Source organism: Molothrus aeneus, chromosome 7 (assembly GCF_037042795.1).
Source record: "Molothrus aeneus isolate 106 chromosome 7, BPBGC_Maene_1.0, whole genome shotgun sequence".
Classification (NCBI taxonomy): Eukaryota; Metazoa; Chordata; class Aves; order Passeriformes; family Icteridae; genus Molothrus; species Molothrus aeneus.
This window is the reverse complement of record NC_089652.1, coordinates 27,905,724-27,925,541: the sequence shown is the minus strand read 5'-3', so window position 1 is coordinate 27,925,541 and position 19,818 is coordinate 27,905,724. Positions and strand designations below refer to the sequence as shown.

Below are 19,818 nucleotides of genomic sequence, written 5' to 3'. Positions count from 1 at the left end.
AGGGTATAGCCTCATGAGGAAGCAGTGACAAGTATTTATAGAATTTGCTTGCAAAAGTCAGTTTTCATGAAGCACTACCCACCTGACTGGGAGACTGAAAGTGTCAGTGGTGCCGCACGGCTGCGCCCAGCGGTGCAGGGTACGTTTAATGAAGATGTCATTTCCTAGGGTGGTTTTTTTTGATTGGATACACATGCTTGGTGTGGAGAAATTGGGGAGAGCTGAACCCATTTCCTCATATAAACTCCACCCTGTGGAAGGTGATCGGGAGAGATTCTTGAAAATGGGGTATGGATGGGGTCCTTGCTGCTGTACGGCTCTGGTTGCACTGAGCTCCTGCTGGAGCTGTGCCTGAGAAATGGGAAGGGGAAGTAAAGCCTTTTCTGTTCCCTCCTTCCCTGATAAATCCACACCTTGTTCTGGACTATTTTTAGGGGTGATTTTTTGAGTCATTAGTTGCTCGTGCACCATCTGCTTGAATTTGCAAATGAAACAATACCTCAAAGAGATAGGAGCTGTCTCTATCCATCTTTGCAGAGTGTAATTTATGAAACCTAAATTTAAATGTTAACCATGTTTAAATGTGCTGCTGTAGATCATATTAGTAGTAATGCCAGCTATTCTGGGGTTGTGGAAGGAGTTTGGGATCAGGGTGGCGTTTATAACTACTCCCACTTCTCAATTTCCTGGTTAACATCATTCTCTTAGATGATAGAGTTATAAATTATTTCAGCCTGCTTCTGTCTGTCTCTATTTAAAAGCAGTATGACCTCACCACAGCATCTCTTTGGCTTAGTTTGTCCTGTGTTTCAAAGCTTCATAGAAAATACTTCCTAGAAAACCCGGGGGTTCACAAGAGTTTTTGGTTTCAGGAATTGGACACAGCGTGACTGAAACTGTAAGAGGTATTCAGGGCATGCCATGCAGACAGGCAGCTAGAATAACATGAGGCTTGGATTTTTAATGTTTATCCTTATCTAAGAGCCCTCCTTGAATGACTGGTGCTGTCTGAGAGTAAACCAGAGGAGTTTGATAACTCCACTGCACCAAACACCTGCCAAGTTAAAAACCCAGAAACAAAAGAATTAGTTTCAAAAGCCCACCATGGTTTCTAAGCAACGTATTTACTTGTCACATCATTTGTAAAATCCAAATGCTTGAGAGAAAGGATATGAATAGTTTAGAACATTGTAAATCTACACTCCCTATATTATGAGTCACATTTCATTAAGTATAAAAACACACATTTCAAAAATTCATGACCTTCATTTTGACTCACAGTTCACATGTTTTGTTTTTGTTTTGGGTATAGTGTTAGTGTTTTAATGTACTGCTTTTCTTCTGTGAATGAGTGATTGTTTTGAAATATTTGCTGCTTTTTTTCAGCTCTTGAGCACAAGTGATTGCCATTCGAGCTTACTTTAATGGGAGGGAAAACTATAATCTAGACCTCATTATTAGTGAGAAAAAAATTGAAAATACAGTCACAGTGATTTCACCTGTCTGTTGGAGAAGCTGTGCTCTGCTGTGTTACCTGTGCTGTAGGCAGGGTGCCCAGGCCCCAGGGAGTGTGAGTTTTGTGGAGGAGGGACATGGTATAGCTGTGACATTCCACCTCCTCAAGGAGCCTTACTCCTCGAGACTGTCTGATTGCTGGCTGGGCACAGACAGAAGCCAGTAAAGTCAAAGACCCTGCATGGAAGCAGGCCAAAAATCATACTTCACAAGAGCTCCCTGGTGAGGACAGCATAAAAGGTGTGAAGGAGGGTGGTTGAGACACCGTGTGACAATCTGGCACAACAGCAAGCTGAAGGGAAACATCTTGGACAACGGGAGGATGGCACCCAAACAAATGACTGTACAGTGAGTGGCTGGGAAGTCCTAAGGGAAATATTTGACTCTTCCCAGAAGGAAACTACAGGGGTGTGAGCTCAGGGCCATAGCCTGATGAGGCAGCTGATGTGAGAGGCAGGGCTACAAGGGTCAGCCATTTACAGTGAGTGGAGGTATTACTGAGGGAAACCAGCCAGAAAACATCATGGCCAGAAGCCCTCATAGTTCTGCCTGCCAAGAGGGCTGTCAGCTCCATCAGGAGATGGGAAAGGATCATCCCCCGTGGCTGTCACACAGGAAAGTGCTGCTCAGGAGCCCTTGTCACAACTGGCTGTTACCAACAAGAGCCCAGAGGTAGAGAGGAGGGAGCAAAAGCTGCATCAGGGACTCAGAACTGGCAGGTAACGTGCACATCATTATGGACTGCCAGACTTCTCAGCAATAAATGTAAAACTGCTTAGCTGCAGGTGATGCAAGTCTTGATGCTGGACAGAGGTGATTTTCATACTTGATTTAGAGCTGATCTGAATGTGCCTGTTATTGCCAAGTAGATAGGTGTAAGGGAGGAGATATCACAGAGTGATAGAAAGGCTTGGGTTAGTAGGGACCTTAAAGATCATCTAGTTCCAGCCTTCCCACCATGGACAAATATGGCACCCACTAGATCAGGTTTTTCAGGGCCCCACTAAAGCTGGCCTTGAACACTTCCAGGGATGGAGCATCAATATGGTTGGTTTGGGGAGCAGGGAAGGTGCTGTGTGAAATTTCAAGTGTTGTTTTAGGGGAAGCAGCCTAGGCACGCCCTTTTCTGACTATTATGTTTCTGGCTGTATAAAAGCATTAAAAAAGGTCTGGATCATGTAGGCTTAGGAGCTGAAGGCTGTGTAGAATGACTGATGTCCCAAAAGAGTTCCTTCAAGTTGCATCTTGCAGAAATATGGCAAATTGTAAATATATTCTAGGACCCTCAGCCAGCAGGTTTGGCACCCTGAGTTTATTGAAAGTCTCTGGTGTATGATAGATTATTCTGTCAGGAACCAGGTTACATGCAGATTTGTGGCTGAACATAGGCTCTTTCCTGCTTGTTTGGCAGAATGCTCCAGAGCACTGCAGTAAATTGCTCAAAACCTGTGCTTGTCAGAAAATATCACTCTTACCCTTGGGCACATTCAATCCTGTCCACATCTGGGCTGCCACTAAACCCTTAAGTCTCCATAGATAATGTCTAGGCAAAAAATATTTTGCAAACCAGGAAATTCAGTGGCAGCAGTTGGGTCAGAGTAGTTCCACAGATCCACAGAGTGTAAAATCTGTCAGCAATACTTTCTATTGCTAAATGATCAGGGCCCCTCACCAACATTTGTTCTCACAGGGCTTTAGTGAGGCAAGAAAGCACTAATAATTTCACACTATAGATGGGAATCCAACGCCAAGAGGGATTAAGAGCCACCTTGCCCTGTGAAAAGGCTGTGATATTGTGGCACATGAATGTGTAGCATATCTGAAAAGCAGTGCAGTACTGCACCTAACACAGCTACTCCTGCAGTGAGACTGCAGGTTCTGAAGATACCAGTCAAGGTATGCACAACCTCAGTCTGCACTTCACTAATGTGGACAGAGCCAAAGTTCTTCTCTGGGCTCAGACAATCCATGGCAGAGGTGTAATTTGGACCCCTTACTCTTGTATTGGTATTTTAATCACTTGCTCTTAGCCTTGCTTCTCCAAAGATGCAAAGTGTTCATGAAAGCCTGTGAGTCCCATGCACTAACACTGGGAAGTGTGACTTCAGCATGGCCAGACAAGTCAAGTCTCTTATAGCACAGGGAGACTCACATGCACACAAGTCAGCATTGGGCACATCCACATGGGCACAGCCAACAGCTATGTAGTCCACAGGCTTGCCCTGAAACAGGTAGGAGTGGTGTGCCATTGGTCCCTGTTAGCATCTGACTACAGGATTTTTCTCAGTACTTTTCTGAAGCAAATGGACTGAACCATTTCTGGTGGCTTTGGGCTTATTTTTGCACAGTCTTACGCCAGCTTTACCCCCTGCTAAGTCACATTGGGCTGAGAAATTACCTTGCCAGTAGAGGTATTAATGAGGACATGAGCAAGCAAAGAGCATGATAATTTTTTTGATTACATCATGATCATAGGTGGGCAGCTGAAAGTGCTAGTGCACAGAAATGGAGAGAAACAATTGTCTTCCTTCTCACTGTGATTTTTCCTATCAGACAAAAGAATGGTCTAATTGAAGTTGCATCCTTGTATCATAGACTGGACAGGGGCAGATAACATGATGATGTGAGGGGAAAAAAAACCCAAATCAGTCTTTGAGTCTTTGAAATGAACAGAAACTTTCAAAGGACCATGTTTTTTTTTTAAGACATTGCTTGACCTGTGACGTAAAGAATGTGCTGAAGGTGAGAAAGCTGTCATTAGACACTGCAGCTAGTTAAATCCATAATTGGGGTGCACAGTTTCTTTACAAAGGGAACAAAAGTGTGATTTAAAGTGCAGGTTTTAACCTCCTTGGTTGAGCCTGGGATAGTTCAAAGGGAGATTTTCCTCTCTGATACTCTGCCAGGTGAGGTCAGCTCAGCCCTTGTATAAATTGTGGAGGGTGAAGCCTCACTGGGGTGTCCTTTTTTTACCTATAGGGTTTGCTTTCCTCTGCTGGTCTGCAACCAGTGTAAATTTGGCATACCCTAAATCTATGCTGTTCCTGACTTATATCCCTTGGAGAGGAGGGGAAAAGGTGTAGAAAGGATGAAGGACAGTTTTTGTAATTATGGGATTCTGGGGGGTTTAAAGCCTGGTCCAAATTTTGTTCAAAGTGTTTTTTGGCTTTTTCTTAGTTAAAATTTCTGCATTTTTTCAAGCAAAGAACATGAATTTTAGTTAAGTCAAAGTAAATAAATCAAATAAAATGCTATACTGCAACACTGTCAGGTTGTTGGAAAGCATGACTGTACAGAAGAATCTGCAGCTGGAGGAGGGCAAAGGGGCAGTTTTGCACATTAATATTGTACATGGAGAAGAGGATGAGGCAGTGGCAGTCTCTGGTCCGTCATCTCTGTCAGCAGGGAAAACAGCTGCTCCTTCAAATTGCCTGCAAGGCAGCACCACCCACCTCTCTGCAAGTGACCTCAGCATTGCTGTGGGGCTGAGCACTTTCACAGCCAGTGCCTGCACAGCCAGTGCTGTGTGAAAGGCAATCTTCATGCAGCACAGACTGATAGGAAGCATCTTTACACAGCAAATTGCAGGCCTCACTAGAAAAATATCTCATATTCCAGATAAAATGAAAATTGGTGATACCCTATCACAAAAGCAGCCACCCATGAGAGGCTCACTTGCTTTAGTAATGCACTGAGAATAATTAAGTTTGAAGATTGCATTTCTGAGAGTGGGATGGGTGCAAACCCAAGGTCAGGATACTTTGGCAAAAGCCTTGGAGACTTGGACATAATGTGTTCTACAGCATCACAGAATGGGGCTGCAGAGCAATTTTCCTCTGCATTGCTGAGAATACTTTCTCTTGCTCTGGTTAAGGTAGAGATGTGTCAGTTTTATATGGTACAGCTCACCACAGTGGTTTGCATACCACTTTGCATCCAAATGTTTAGGTGCTAAGCCTACTGTTCTGTGCCACTGCAAAGGTATAAAAACCCAGCAAAAAGAAGGGATTGCTGGGCAATAACTTAATCTCACCAGCCAAGTCCATCAGTATTTACATACAAGTCATGTTGAATACATCCAGAGAACTGAGGATGTTTATCAGCCTAAGTAGCCAGGTGGGGAGGCTGCTAGGGGAGATTTGAACAATAATCAGTGCATCAGAAGAAGAGGAATTTTATGTTGTGACTTACTGAAATGATGGCCAAATAGGAGAGCAAAGGTCTCTGTGTGTCTTGGGGCCATATCAAGGTGCTGTAAGTGCTCTCTGACTGCAGCTGGATGAGAGAGGAAGAGAGGCGCTGTCAGCCACATGTCAAAAAAGACTTGAGGTGGCATTTGGGATAATATGTGATGGTCTGAGAGAAGGAGTCACTCTTCCAGAAAAATAAGAACAAACCCACACATGCACTTTGAAAATTTGTCTCAAGTTCTCTGAGGTTTTAAAGAAACTCATCTAGTGAAAAAGAGGGAAGAAAATATAGTAAAACAAAACAAATAAAAGAAATTGACCCTCATTTGATAAATATATTCAAACAATATTACAAAAAAAAAAATCCCAATCCCCATTCTTTGAAGCGTCTCAGGAGTATAGCAAATGCTATAACCCCCAAAGATGTGGAATCCTTTTGCAGTGAGGCTTTGCTTCTCCTGCCCTGGGGAAAGAGAAGGGCCAGAGTCATCAGAGCCAACTTGCTGTTCCCTTTGCAAGCTGATGGAAGAGGGGGTGAGGCTGTAAATCCAAAATCCAATCCCCTTTCTGCTTCTCCCTTCCCCAGCAGCATCCATCTATCTAGATTTCTGCATATTGGCATAGCCCAAGTGTGCCTCAGCTTTGCTGTTGTCCTGCCTGCTCTGCAGCTGTGTCTGCCTCTATTGACTCTTCCTAGAGTTGGCCCTGAATATACAGCATCTAGAGGAGCATAGCTGTGCCATGTGCCCTGTGCCATTAAAGCTGATGGTAGTTTTCCACTGAATGCAAAATAGAGGAATTTCATCCTTGCTTCCACAGAGAAGTACTAACTGGGCTTCAGTGCAACACAGAAACAGTAGCTGAGCCCCTGGCTTGATTTGGAAGCTGTTTAATACAAATGATATGCTGCCTGCATAAGGATCCTCTTCTAAGAGGTTGTTTCTCCAGCTCCAGCTGAATTTATAACCGAGAAAAGTTGCATTGGGAAAAGCAATGCTTCATACAGCAACTGCATCATATTACTGTCTGCCATTTAGTATGGTTCTCTGTTGTACATCTATTGATTTTTGAGGAAGAATGATGTATTGGACAAGTTTTTCTTCAATAGAAACAAAATTACTAGTGAATAAGGATCCAGCTTGTAGGGTAGCTGCTGGTCCTCCGCTCTTCTCCAGCAAGTGTTTGCCAGGAGCTTCAAATGAACCACTGGGGTAACATTTGCAAACAGATTGTCACATCACGCTCTGGACCAGGCATGTAATTAACTCCTTCTGAAAGCAAAGGCCAGAATCATCCTTCAGGAGCTGGGTTTCTTGGTATGCTTGGCTAGTTCCGAAATGTGGATAACCATCTGAAAAGTTCAGCCACAGCTGGACCTGCATGAAGGCACTGTGCGTTAATCTAGCATGAGATTTGGTAGCCAGGAGCCCTGGGGTCTGATCTCAATTCCATCACTGCCTTGCTGTGTGCTTTGGAGAAGGTCATTTAACCTTTCTCTGGCTCATTTTCTCCATTAGTGTAAGGGGGGCAATGAGACTAACCACCTCCCTGGGAGTCGTGAAGCATGACTAAGCTGTGTTTGCCATGTAGTGTGGAAGTACAAAGTATATCTAAGGCCTCCAGGAGCAAAGATAGGAAGAGCTGACAGGAGTTGCTGGCTCCTGGCCCGAGGCTCAGCCCCAGCACGTGGCTTCCAGGAGCGCCAGAAGGGAGCATTAGTTGTCATATGCATAATTCTGTGTCTTGTTTCATATCACCCAAAGGACCAAAGTTCTGTTAATTGTTTTCCTTATTATCTACTCTGTGACAGTTGTGAGACCTTCTTGCAGACCTGGACCCTGATTGCAGCACAATCCCACCCTGAGGAGGGGAAGTGAGAGGGAAATGCAGCTCTCTTCTTCCTGGCATCCAGTGTTAGATAGGATGCACTGGGATGGTTCAAAAGTGTGACAGAGAAGGTTCTGACTGAACATTAGGAAGCATTTCTCTACTGACATAGTCTATTTTATTTTATTTTATTTTCACAAGAAACCTCTTCCCAGAGCACCATGAGCCTATCTGAGGCTCCAGTTCCTCACCCAGGCTGTGTTGCATGACGGGAGCAGTGCAATATTAGTCCCCAAAAGGGACAGTAACTCTTCACTCAGTTCTTTTCAACTTTCCCTGTCCTGGTTTTTGTTGGAATAGAGTTAATTTTCTTCTCCATAGCTGGTACAGGGCTGTGGTTTGGATTCAGTATAAGAATAATGTTGGTAAGACACTGATGTTTTAGTTTTTGCTAAGCAGTGCTTATGCTAAATCAAGGACTTTCCAGTTTCCCATGCTCTGCCAGGGAGCAGATGCACAAGAAGCCAGAAGGGTGGCCAGGATAGCTGGCCAGAAGGATATCCCATACCCTGGAACATCATGCTCGAGCACATTAACTGGGGGCAGTTGGCTAGAAGGGGCCAGTTGCTGCTGGGGGATGGGCTGGGCTTTCAGCAGGATGGAGTGAACAATTTTATTTTGTAGCACCTGTGTTTCTTGGGCTTTATTCCTCTGTCCCATTATTATTGTAACAACAACAACAAAAATTGACCTTGTTTCAATTATTAAATAGTTCTTATCTGAGCCTGTGGGTTTTACCTTTCCCCAGTTCTCCTCCCAGTCCCACTGAGGAGGGGGGGAGTGAGTGAGTAGTTGCATGGCTGGGGTTAAACCACAACATTCTCTCAATGTGTATTTTTTATGCATGATCAAACATTATTATCAGCTTCTGTTGGCTTTGTGTCTACTTGCAGAGTAATTGCTTAGAAAGAGAGGGAGCTTAAAACAGCCAGCCCAGTAAGGAGGAAGGGGAGAACTTTTCACACTTACTGTAAGGTGCAGGGAAGTAGCAACAAATGAGCAGATGTAACATGGAGTGATAGAGACCAGCTGAGTTAAGGCAGCATATTGTTGGTTTCTGTGTCCAAGTCCTGAGAGGTTCTGGTCGTGGTCAGCATTTGGGCTGTCATGGCTCCAAATTTGATAGCAGGGGTTATTCTGAAATATAGAGATGTTTTCTTACCTACTTAGTGTGTGAGGAGTTAGGAAATGTGAACAAGCTTCACTCATTTAAATATCAAAAAACATCTGAAGCTAGGATAGCCTTTTATTTATGAATGATCAGTCCATCAACTGCAGGAATGCTCCCCCTGATCTACCACAGCAGAACTGAAAAGCTGCTCTCTCTTAATTAGGAGGAAGCACCTTTTAATCAGCCAGTACAGTGCTGACAGATGTGGTGCCTGAAAAGAGGCACTGAGGAGGAGGCCTGAATGAGTGACTGAAGCATGCTGCAACGCTTATGATTTCAGAGCTCCTAAGAGGAAGGGTCTCTGTTGTTGTTCAGGCACTCTTATTATGTGGCTTCCCAATAGAAAGGCTTAAATTTGTCTTGTATCTCTATTGCTCAGTGGCATCATAGCCAAAGTGCTCTGCTTTCAAAGTTGTTTCAAGGCCAGGCAATGTGTGAACAAGTGCATGGGCACCATGTTACAAAGTTCACCCAAGGTGCTATTGGCTACATGAAATGAATACTTAATAAGCAGATTTGACTTGGAATTGCCATGGCAAACAGATTTACATGGGTATATTCTTCCACACCCTTTCCTGAATCACATCTCAGCTGCTCTCTTGCTGCTCTGGTATGTGTGTTTTGTGGTACCAGGCACAGTGAGCACTTAATCATTTTACAAGCAGCCAAATACAAATTACTAAGCCAATTAACAAATACTTTAATTTAAAGGATTTCTGCTGCAGCTTGACTCTGTTCATATGCACACAGGATAGAGCTCCCAGATAAGAAAGTAATTCAACCTCTACTCATGAGTGTAAATGACACTACAGCACAGGTTTACATGCTGTGCCCCAACTTTGGGTGCAAGTTATTCTCCTAACTAGGGCATAAACTAATGGTCCAGGAGATCTTCTCCTGGTTGGGCTGCAGATATGTTCTGTGATATTGGCTAAATTGCCCAATCTATGCTTTGAATTTAAATGAGTGATGTATCTTTTTCTCTCCTCTCTGTATATCCAGATGACAAATTCTTTAAGTCTAGGTTTTATAGAGCAGGACAGTCTTTACAGAAGCTAACTTTGTATATCTGAGCTGGGGAATAGTATCCCACTGCAATCAGAGAGAGGATAGAGAGGATCTGCCCTCAGGTTGTTTGAACAGGCATTGGCTGGGAATCAGTCTCCAGAGGATCCATCATTAACTCACTCTGTGCCTTAGAGCAACAAAACCACATCCTTGCTTGAGACTTCAAGGCATTACTGTTTAACATGGGCATTTTCAGAAAGGCACTGATGTTTATCAAAAATAAGGTTAGTTGTAATAGTAATTAATAGTTTGAGGCATAATGTCATTTGTAGCAGAGTACTCAAGAGTGTTGTCATTTGCTCTGGAGATGGCTGAAATGCAGCCAAATCTGGGGTAAAACAAAGCTTGGGTTTAATACTGTGAAGTTGTGTGGCCTTTTAGGACAGCAATTAAGAAGGTTGTCCTATCCCTCCAAATTTGTGCACCAGCTTTTCATACAGAAGCAGGAGGATATTGGAATATCCTGGCTGCGCCAGGCCGTTGCTCTTCTGGCCTAGTCCAGTGGGTTCAGTTCAGGAAAGAAAGGAATTAACCAGCATTCACTTACAAGAGAAGATGGGAAGGAAAGAAAAAGACAGAAAAAAAAAAAAGACCAGGAAGGTACCTCATGCATTCATGTGGAGATCTAGAGTTCTTTCATACTTCTTAATCATACTCTAAAGAGTACTCTATTTAGCTGCTCTAAATTATAGTTCAGCAAGGTATTAAACAGACATAACTTCAAACACAAGCAGAAAAGAAGGACACAAATGGGGCAATTCTAGCTACACTAAACCATGCCTGTCATTCAGAGATCTTGCTCATTCTTGGACTGAAATTGCAGTTAAAATGCAATTCATAAAAATGACATTCTCTGATTCAGCAGATGTTTTCCTTTGGCATTTTACTCCTGGTACAGCTTTACAGAACAAGTATGGTTAAAAGAGCATGTTATTAATGAAGGATTAGTCAGTTCTAGCTGGGCAGGTCAGCTGGAGTCAGGAGGTGTCTGATAGCCTGGTTTGCCTACAGGTGTTTGTACTGCTGCTGTAAGATGTGAGAAGGATCAAACAAACAAAAAGAAACTGCCAGTGCCTGTACAGACACCAGGTGAGGGAAGCTGATAAAAAAAATGGGGAAGCCCTCCTTTCGGTAAGAAAGCCCTAAGGTCAGACTTAGAGAGCTAAGGTTAGTATAAAGCTTTTGGAAAATCTTTGTGCTCTTCACATTAGCATTATGTTCCTGCCTGGTTCAGGTCTCAGCCACCCCAGTGGCTTTGTCCAAGTGCTACACAGCAGTCAGTGAGAGAACAGACTGGCTTTATTGAAATGGACACTATCCCTGTCTGCATCTGTTTTGGCTGAGTGGAATGAAAATTGTGTCCTTTGGATATGTCTCTTTCATTAAAGATATTTTGGTTGAATTTGCTCTGCAGTGCTTTCAGGGAAGAAAAAAAAACCCCTAATATTAAAACTTATTACCTAGTCAAACTGTCCAGCTTTTTGCAAGCCTAGAACAAGGAGCTGAAATCTGCATTATAAGACTTCGAAAATCAATGCATTTAAATAGCATGCTTAACAACAGGAGAGAAACTCCAAGTCCCTAGTTATGAGAACTTTTTTCCTGAGGGTATTGTAAGATTGGAGGCCTTTCCCAGCAGAAGGCTTGTTCCATGATATCTCATGTCCTGGAGTTGCATTAATATTTTGGTGTGAGTAGGCATGTGGTATTCTAAGGGAGCGGCCACATCTGTCACTGGATGAGAATTTAGCTTCATTTTGAGATTTTAGCTGTGTGTAGCTTAGTGCTTCTGGTCTGCTGCATGCACTTTTATTTAAGTCTGGTGCTAAAGAGTTAATAATTTTGGGAGGAAAGTATGCAACCCTTTGAGACAGAATAGGGTTTCAGACTGTACAAAAGAACTGCTGGATCTTCAGTGACAGAACCAGGAGAAAGGATGGAGATTTCCTCTGTGTCTGTATACTTCTCTGTGTACTTACAGGAGGTATAAAAATCACTGATACATTTTCTTCAGACACTGCTATTGGGTCTCATTCTTCTCTGGGTAACCAGTCCCAGTATAGAATACAATGGTGCAAGTCAAGAGCAAGTCAGAGCTATATCAGCTGAAGATTTGGTATCAGGAGGTCAACTTCCCAAGTTCCCCATCATCCTTGTCCCCATCCTTCTTTATTAACAGTCAGCAGTGTTTGAGAGATTTTGATTTATTTATAGAACTGAGACAAGTACAACTCCATGCTTATGGCTTAGATGGTATATAAGTGATACATAACAGGAAAAGGAAAAATTGCTCAAGCCTTGTTGTGGTCATTGTGACCCGATATGAATCTCTCGCTAGAGAAGTTTGAATTACTTTTTTTGCCTGGTCAGGGTGTGCTGCTGTACTGACCCTACAAAAGGCTCTTCAGAAGAGTCCTTAGGACATTTCCATCACTATAGAATCTTTCCTCTGGGGTAACTGACCTGGGACTGGAACTTGCATTTTCACTAGGTGGGGCAATGTCTGTATACTGGCATTTCTAGAGCAGATGAACCTATATCATCAAAGCTGCACTTTGTGCCATTTAAACAGAGCCACTTCCAGAAGTATGGTTCAATTCACCTTGTATTTCATAAATGTGTGTTCTATTGTGGTGATGTTGGAAAAGGATTACAGCTCTTTGGACCATGTGTCAGATGGTATGCAAAAATATGAAGTTAGATGTGACCAAAAGCCTCAAGCACACAATCCAGTCCATATGGCTTAATATGTCATCTGATTCCTGGTGACTGCATTGTCTTAGCAAGCAAAAATGTGAGATAAGTCATGTTAACTAAGCCTTATCTATAGATGTTTATGCAAATATGTGTTGCCTCCTATTTGTGATGGAATATGAACATTCAGAAGGGTGACGGGAGCTCAGCTGATATGTGATATCTCATGCTACAGTGACTTCTGTCAGAAATTCCCTTGCTTTGCCCGTGAAGAGACAATGACAGGAGGATTGGGAATATTTGCAGTCACTGCCTTGATTTCCCTGCTGATTTTCTGTGCAGAGAGATTCCACTGAGAAGTATCTGCTCTCTTCTCTTCCACAAAGTCCTGAATGGGAATTCCCACAAGAACAGGCTTGGGGGAGCATAGTAGGAAGTCAGCTCTGCTCCAGCTGGCTTCTGTCCAATCCCAGTTTTCTCAGAATTCAGTGAAAAACATGACTGCAGCCCATACGGACCTCAACTAAAGCCTGCTGAGAGTTTGCAAATGGCCCTTTGTGACTAGGATTTCATTGTGGTTCTTCAGTATGGATTCTGGAATATTTAATGCAGTAGAATTTTATATTCTGCTGCTCAGAACTTTGTTACAAGGTTTACTAAGATACTGATGAACAAGTCAGTGAACAGACATATAACTGCTTTTGTATTCTGTGGAGAGGAGTCCAGGAAAACCTTTTATTTGTAGACATGAATGACCAAAAAACTCTTACTTGCTTTAATAATTTTTTCCTTCCTTCCTTGGTAGCCTAATAGTTTGTAATTTTTCTGCTTGTTCACACAGGAACTACCTCTTCAGACTTAGTCTACACAACGTTTCTCTTATTCAGGTATGTTCACTTTTTACTCTCTTATTTTATTTGACTTGTTAATGAAAGTTCTGTAATATTTGATGTACATTTTCAGAAGCCTATATAGTGTAAATTTGCCCAAACTGGTGCACCAGGGAGAAGACAGAGTCAGAACCAAATGCTTATTCTCACTCCAGTGATAATGCTGGGGGAAGGGTTCTGCTACACTTGCCCACATGGAGGGTGCTGTCTGGTTTTGATTGTCAAGTATTTGGGTGGTAATGGCGTCTGCCAAAAATTTGGCATCTTAAGGAAGAAAGCATGTAGTGTGACTGATACAGGCTTAAACAAAACAATCAGTAGAAATCCTTGGCTTTCTTTAGAGATGTCAGTAACATGCTGGAGAAGGTTTTACTATTCTCATCCATCTTCATTTTAGCCCTTGCAGGCCTTTGTGAACACGGATTGTTGAGGAGCTGTGTGTTGCTAGATGCATTACTAAAACCATGATTGGACTTGCAAGCATTCAAGAGGCAAAAGGGGTTGGAAAATGTGTGTTACCATTGCCTTTACCAAGGAAAAGCAGCTGAAGTTTGAAAGCACTTGAAAATATCCAGCATTATTAGGACTTTACTCTCACTGCACTGAATCTGGAATTGAAGGATGCAGCAAAAATTGTTAATGAAAACACCAGCTGCTTATCTTTAAATAAATTAACACTTATGCTCTGGGATACTTACCATCTCCTATAGTTGCTGGATCACCAAAGAAGCATTCAGCATTTTTTCAGACAGACTGAGAGGCCTTGCTTCTGTACCTGACCACACAAAGAAGCCATTAGAGTAGTATTGCCAGCCATTCTGATGTGCACAAGCCTTTTGCTGTTAGTAAGAGTTACAAGTATAGCTAGAGAGAAGAAAAGATGTTTAATGGTTGTAAAATGCATTGAATCTTTCTTTAAAAGGAAAACAAAGTGCAGAGTTACCAATGACAACAATAAAGAGTTAGAGAAGCTGCTACTCCCATTTGGCAGTGCCTTCCCTTTTGCAGAGCTGCATTAGCATGGCTGGAAGGTTTCCAGTGAGCACACAGGAGAGGGAAGTTCATAGTCATGAGAGGTGTCATACCTTCTGCAACGCCTGTTATCACACGGCCTGACACAGCCTCTGCTGCTTGTCAGGGATCCCCTTCCACAAAACCCAATTGTGAATCTCCCTCACACACTTCTGAAGCCAGGCTTGGCCCTCTTCAGTGCAGTGAGTTTCCTTTTCTACACTGCAAAACATGGGAAGTCTCCTTCTATGGCACTGGAGGCTGCTGTGGGATCTCCGGTTAACATAATGAGCTTAGTCCGCTCCTGCTTTCTGGGTGTATCCGGTTACTTTGCCAAGACTTTTTGCATGACAAAGAGAGCATGGAATTATGTTGACACACGTGTTGGGAATGATGGAAGTGATTGTTTCCCAACCTAATGGTTGCCTAAGTAGCTGCTTGGCTTGACTCCATAAAGCTCATGATGCTTCTTAAAGGCACCACCTTCCCTTCACCGTGCATCATTTTAAAGGTCAGATCTGAAAGTGAGACAAGAAATGCAAGGAACTTGCATTTAGTTCTATAGGGGTGAGAGTGCACTTCAAGAAATAATCACAATGTCAATTTGCATTTTGTATCTCCTTTTTGCTTGTAAATAAAATACAGGGTGGATCTTTCCAGGCCTGAATTGGGATAGTTTTTCATCTTGAGATTGTATTCTGATTTATTTCTGCTCATGAAACCTCATTGTCACCCTGCCAGTGGTGCTAAATCTGCTTCACGGTGCAGGTTTGTGCTGACAGGTATCTGCTCCCTTGCATTTGTACTTCCACAAAGTGAGGGCAGAAACATGAGGAGCAGGGTCTATGGAGAGAGACATCAGGATATGCTGGCTGTGGGACAAAGCCTGGCAGTGAGAGAAATGTACCCCTCTAAGCATGGTTTGATGAAGTATAAAGCTGTTCTTTCCTAAGTGTTCTTGTGCTGTATCCTGTGGCTGCACAGTTCCTGTGGGAAAGAGGAATGCCATGTGGTTTAGATAGGAAGTTACGGTCTTAGAATTGCTGTAAACTAAAAGACAAAATTTTGTATTGACTGGGAAGTTGTTGATTAAGAATTGTTTAAAAAAGACAGCATTACCCTATAGAAAGATTTTGATTTCAGGGGAGTGAAAGAAGAGAGGTCAATTTTGGATGTGTCAGCTCTTGGGCCCCTTTATAATAAGGGGTCAATTCTCTTTCTTTCTTACCTCCCATCTGCTCTACTATGTGTTGATGTTTCCTCCTCACTTCGAATTTTCTTTTGGTTCTGCTGAGATTGTTTCTCCAAGGCACTAATCTTTTACATGAGAGCTAGTAGGTGGAGTGGAGGAAAAAACTGAAACAGGACAAGCTCACTTCCTGCTCCACAGAACCAAATGTCCCAACTTTTCAGAGATTTTTCCTCCTCCTCTCTTTGTTTCCAACATGTGTTCCAGAAATTTCATTTGGAACCTGTGAAGCTTTTCACCAAATGAGTTTTAGTTGCATGAGAACTTCTATGGTGGTTAATACTTTTGTGAAAAACATTTCTGGCTGATCTTCTTCTTCTTTATATCCATAAGGAAGTTATGGCCCAGGTATTTTGGGGATCATTTGTGATTTTGTCTACCTCTTTAGGTGCCAAAATTGAAGCACCTTGTTAAAGAATTACTGAAAATCAGCATCTTGAGGTGGGGTTTCCAAAATACCCGTTAATATTGGAAACTTTGGCAGTAGCATTCAAATTCTTGCAGCAGTCAAAAAGCACCATTTTTAAATGGATACTCTTTTAAACAAAATCTGTTTCATGTCTGTCTTGAAATGATTGTCTTATATGTATTGTAAACTCTTGTTACTAGACATTTAATAGAACACTTTTAAATGATGTGCACTTGGAGAGCATGCTGGTTAATTTATGGATGGATCTGAAACAAGGCTAGCTCCTAATCTGCAGCTTTCGAGGTGAGGCCATAGAAAAGTCAGTTTTATACTGGAGTTGGTAATTAATAGAGTAGGTGGAAGAGTAATTTTAAAAACATAAGCCTTTAAGCAAAATTTTTAAAATTCATAGTACTGATTGGGATTTCTTAGCAAGGAATGCTATTCTGGAGTGTGTTAAAAGCAGGCTATTTGGCTGGCATTTCATAAATCACAGTACAGTGCCTACCCCCTGCTCACTGTGATTTTACCTGGATTCTTAGTTCTCAATTAAACTGAGTAGGAAATTGTTTTTGCAACCTTTTTGAGATACAAAGACTTCCAATGTTTTTGCACTTAGATGAAAACAAGCCTCTGACATTTTTCTAAAATCTGAAGGAGAATGAGATAGACATGTGGTTAATTGGCATGCAAATACTCTGGGTCAAGTTATTTTCTGAAGCATCAAAAGAGAACATTTACATGTGCATTTCTCTCATCTCAAATAATTGTTTTTGTTTGTTTGGGGCATCCTTTTGCCCCTTCCCCTTTCCCTTCCTCTTTCCCTTTCCTTTTCATTTTCATTTTCCTTTCCTCTTCTTTTCCTTTCCTTTTCCCTTCTCTATGGATCTAAGGTGTCCTTCTGGACTCTCATCTGATAAGTGTAATAGAAAATGTGGGAATTTCATCAAATATTTTGGCTTCAATTGTTTCTTTTAATGGACGATCTCTTATAAAAATGTTTTTAAGCAGCCCTGTGAAGTCTGTGTGCTGGTATGTCAGGCTAGTAGTGTTTCAAGTATTTAAAATACTTCAAGAGTTTGTACTGTATTTTAACAGACTGTGAAAGAATAAATAAGTGCACCTATTGCAAAACTATTTGGAAGACATAAGTTATTTCACTTAAGAAAAAAAAATTGAGGTCAAAATATGCTTTAGTTGACAATTCAATATTTTTTTTCTAAGGACAAAAATGGAAGTATGGTTTAAGCACAGAGAGAGAGTGTGTGAGTTCCCCAGTAGTCATAAACCTGAATTAGGAGGGATTGCCTGTGGAGTTCCACACTGTCCAGTACCACCACCACCACTAGGTCTACAATTACAGATCTACTGGTACCCCACTGCAAAACACAAAATGCTACAGAACACACAACTTCATTTGCTTCTGGAATTTGACTTCACATTTCTAAATAAGATCCCCTATATTCACAGGGGCACTTTGGATAGTGCTACCCAGTCACTAGGGGAAAACCTGAGGTACTTATCAGTCCCACTGAGGCATAAGACTTAAAACCAAGTTTAAAGTAATTCATCAATATACTGGTGCAGTATCAGCTCTTAAATCATGATCTGAACCTTACTGAAATAAATTTCTTTCTGCTGATATTGTTGGGGTTTTGGAATAAGCATTTTTCAAACTTGAAATAGAGACAAAACATTTCCATAGTGTCCTATGACAAATAAACTGCAGCCACCTACCCAGTGCGTTTCTGATAAGGATGTTTTTACTCCAGTTTTTCTTCCCTCATTCTGAGAAGCAGCAACATCCCTGCTGCAGAGATGAAGCTCTTAAACTGCACAGCTGCTCCTGAAGACACACTTCCCTCCCTGCTACTCCCTGAAGGGATCTTTAGCTTTGTGGCATAATCACTGGTAAATCAACAGCATGTATCAACAAACTGTAGTTAATAATAATAAAACTTGCCTATCAGTCCTCAATATGTCACATAGCAACAAACGGAACAGGTTTTGTCTTTTGCACTTTGAATCAAACCAAGCATTAAATGCATTATTTTCTACATATTTAGGGCTCAGTAGTGCCACGCTTATGTCTGCTGATGAGAAACATGCTCTGTAAGTGTATAGAAGTGTGAGGAGAGGTGGCAGAGTTTAACTTGGTTTTTCTCTGTATAGTTGAATAAAATATGATAAACAAAATCAACAGGGAACAGTGAGTAATATAGTTTACAGCACAAGTTGTCACTCAAGTAATCTTTCCTAGTGAAAATACTTCACTGAGAAATATTAAGGATTCACAATATGTTCATAAAGCCCTGGCACTTACCAGAAAACTTGCAAATGTTAGAAAAATCTTCCATCTACAAGAGTTGCTGGATAGGCACCAGCAACTCTTGTTGGGTTGGGGGGCCAAATTCGTGCTGCTGGCTCTGCCCATGGATGCCTGAGGTAAAGTTAACCTGCCCAGGTTGTCTGCCTGGTGTTTAACATGTGCAATAGGGCTGCAGCACTCCCCTATAAAGTGCTGTGGGGGTTGCCAGTAGAAGAGAGGTAAAAGTACCGTATTTCAGATTTCCTTGCAGAAACATCCTTGAGCCAGAGCTGTTCCTATTTTTCAAAATATCCTTTCAAAGATCATGAGAAAATTAGGCATTAATATTGCAGCGTAAGCCCAGGGCTGGGCTGGCCCAACTTTGCTGAAGATATTTATTTCTCCAATCTAGTTGGAATGTGAGCTTATTGTCCAATTTAAAATCCAGTTTGGGAAGTAATTTTGGGAAAGAGTAAGAATACTTTGCCTATCTTTATGTACCATTGAGTTGCCTGACAGGAGCTCTATTTTGAAATGTTCAGAAATAAGCTTCACTTTTCAGAAGTAGTTTATTGTTTGTTTCTTGCAGATTCCCAGATCTGTGTTTGAATTATGCGGCACATATTTCTAGATACAAAGTTTATTTCTTTATTTTCAGGCTAGTGCAGTTCCCTCATTTAAAAACATAATCAAAAGACATCTACTAGAGCAGATGCAGTCTTTAATATGTGGCTCATAGCTGAGTCCTGGTTGTCACATATTTTATCAGTATGAAACATTTTTTATTAACAGATTAACATATAAATCTATTCATAAATCACCTTCCAAAGCTGCACCTAAAACCTCTCACTCTCAGCCTGGTGGTTTAAAGCTATACCATAATAAAGCTTATATTGGCTGGAAAAACTTTCTGGTAAATTCAACTATTTATTCTTATGGTTTAGGGTCCCCAAATAAAATCTACTCCCTGAATATTCCCTTCCTTAAAATGACTGGTCAGGAGGCAGATTGCAGCTTTCAGGTGCAAGTCATCCTTCCCAAGATTTATGTAAGAGAGAAATTTCTATGTGGAGTGAGAGATGAGGAACAAAAATAATGCATGTCAGACTGAAGGTGACAGTGTCTGAAGGCCACACCTCATCCTTCAAGGACACACTTCTCCAGCTCCTCACTGCAGGGAACTCTACTCTGTGATGGGCTGCAGCATCTGCTCTTGGGAACCAAAGTTCTGCTGATGTTACTCATCAGCTGAAATTCAGAGAGCCGAGAAAGCAAATCTCTTCTCACAGTCCATAGTGTTGAGTGATTTCTGAACACAATATCCCCTCTGTCTAAGAGAACCCAGCTCATGAGTCCATTTATAACCAGTAAAGCTTTTAAGCCCAAGTTTAGCTTTAAATAAATACCAGTTTTCTTTTGAGAATCC

General features: G+C 41.8%; 1 protein-coding gene across 1 annotated transcript in view; it reads left to right on the top strand.

Moving 5' to 3' along the window:
* Positions 1 to 19,818, top strand: part of SEMA5B (semaphorin 5B) — a 189,960-nt gene that overhangs the window by 76,675 nt on the left and 93,467 nt on the right. Inside the window, exon 5 of the mRNA XM_066553378.1 lies at positions 13,367 to 13,412. Within this exon, the coding sequence (XP_066409475.1) occupies positions 13,367 to 13,412 (46 nt within the window). The remainder of the gene's footprint in view (positions 1 to 13,366; positions 13,413 to 19,818) is intronic.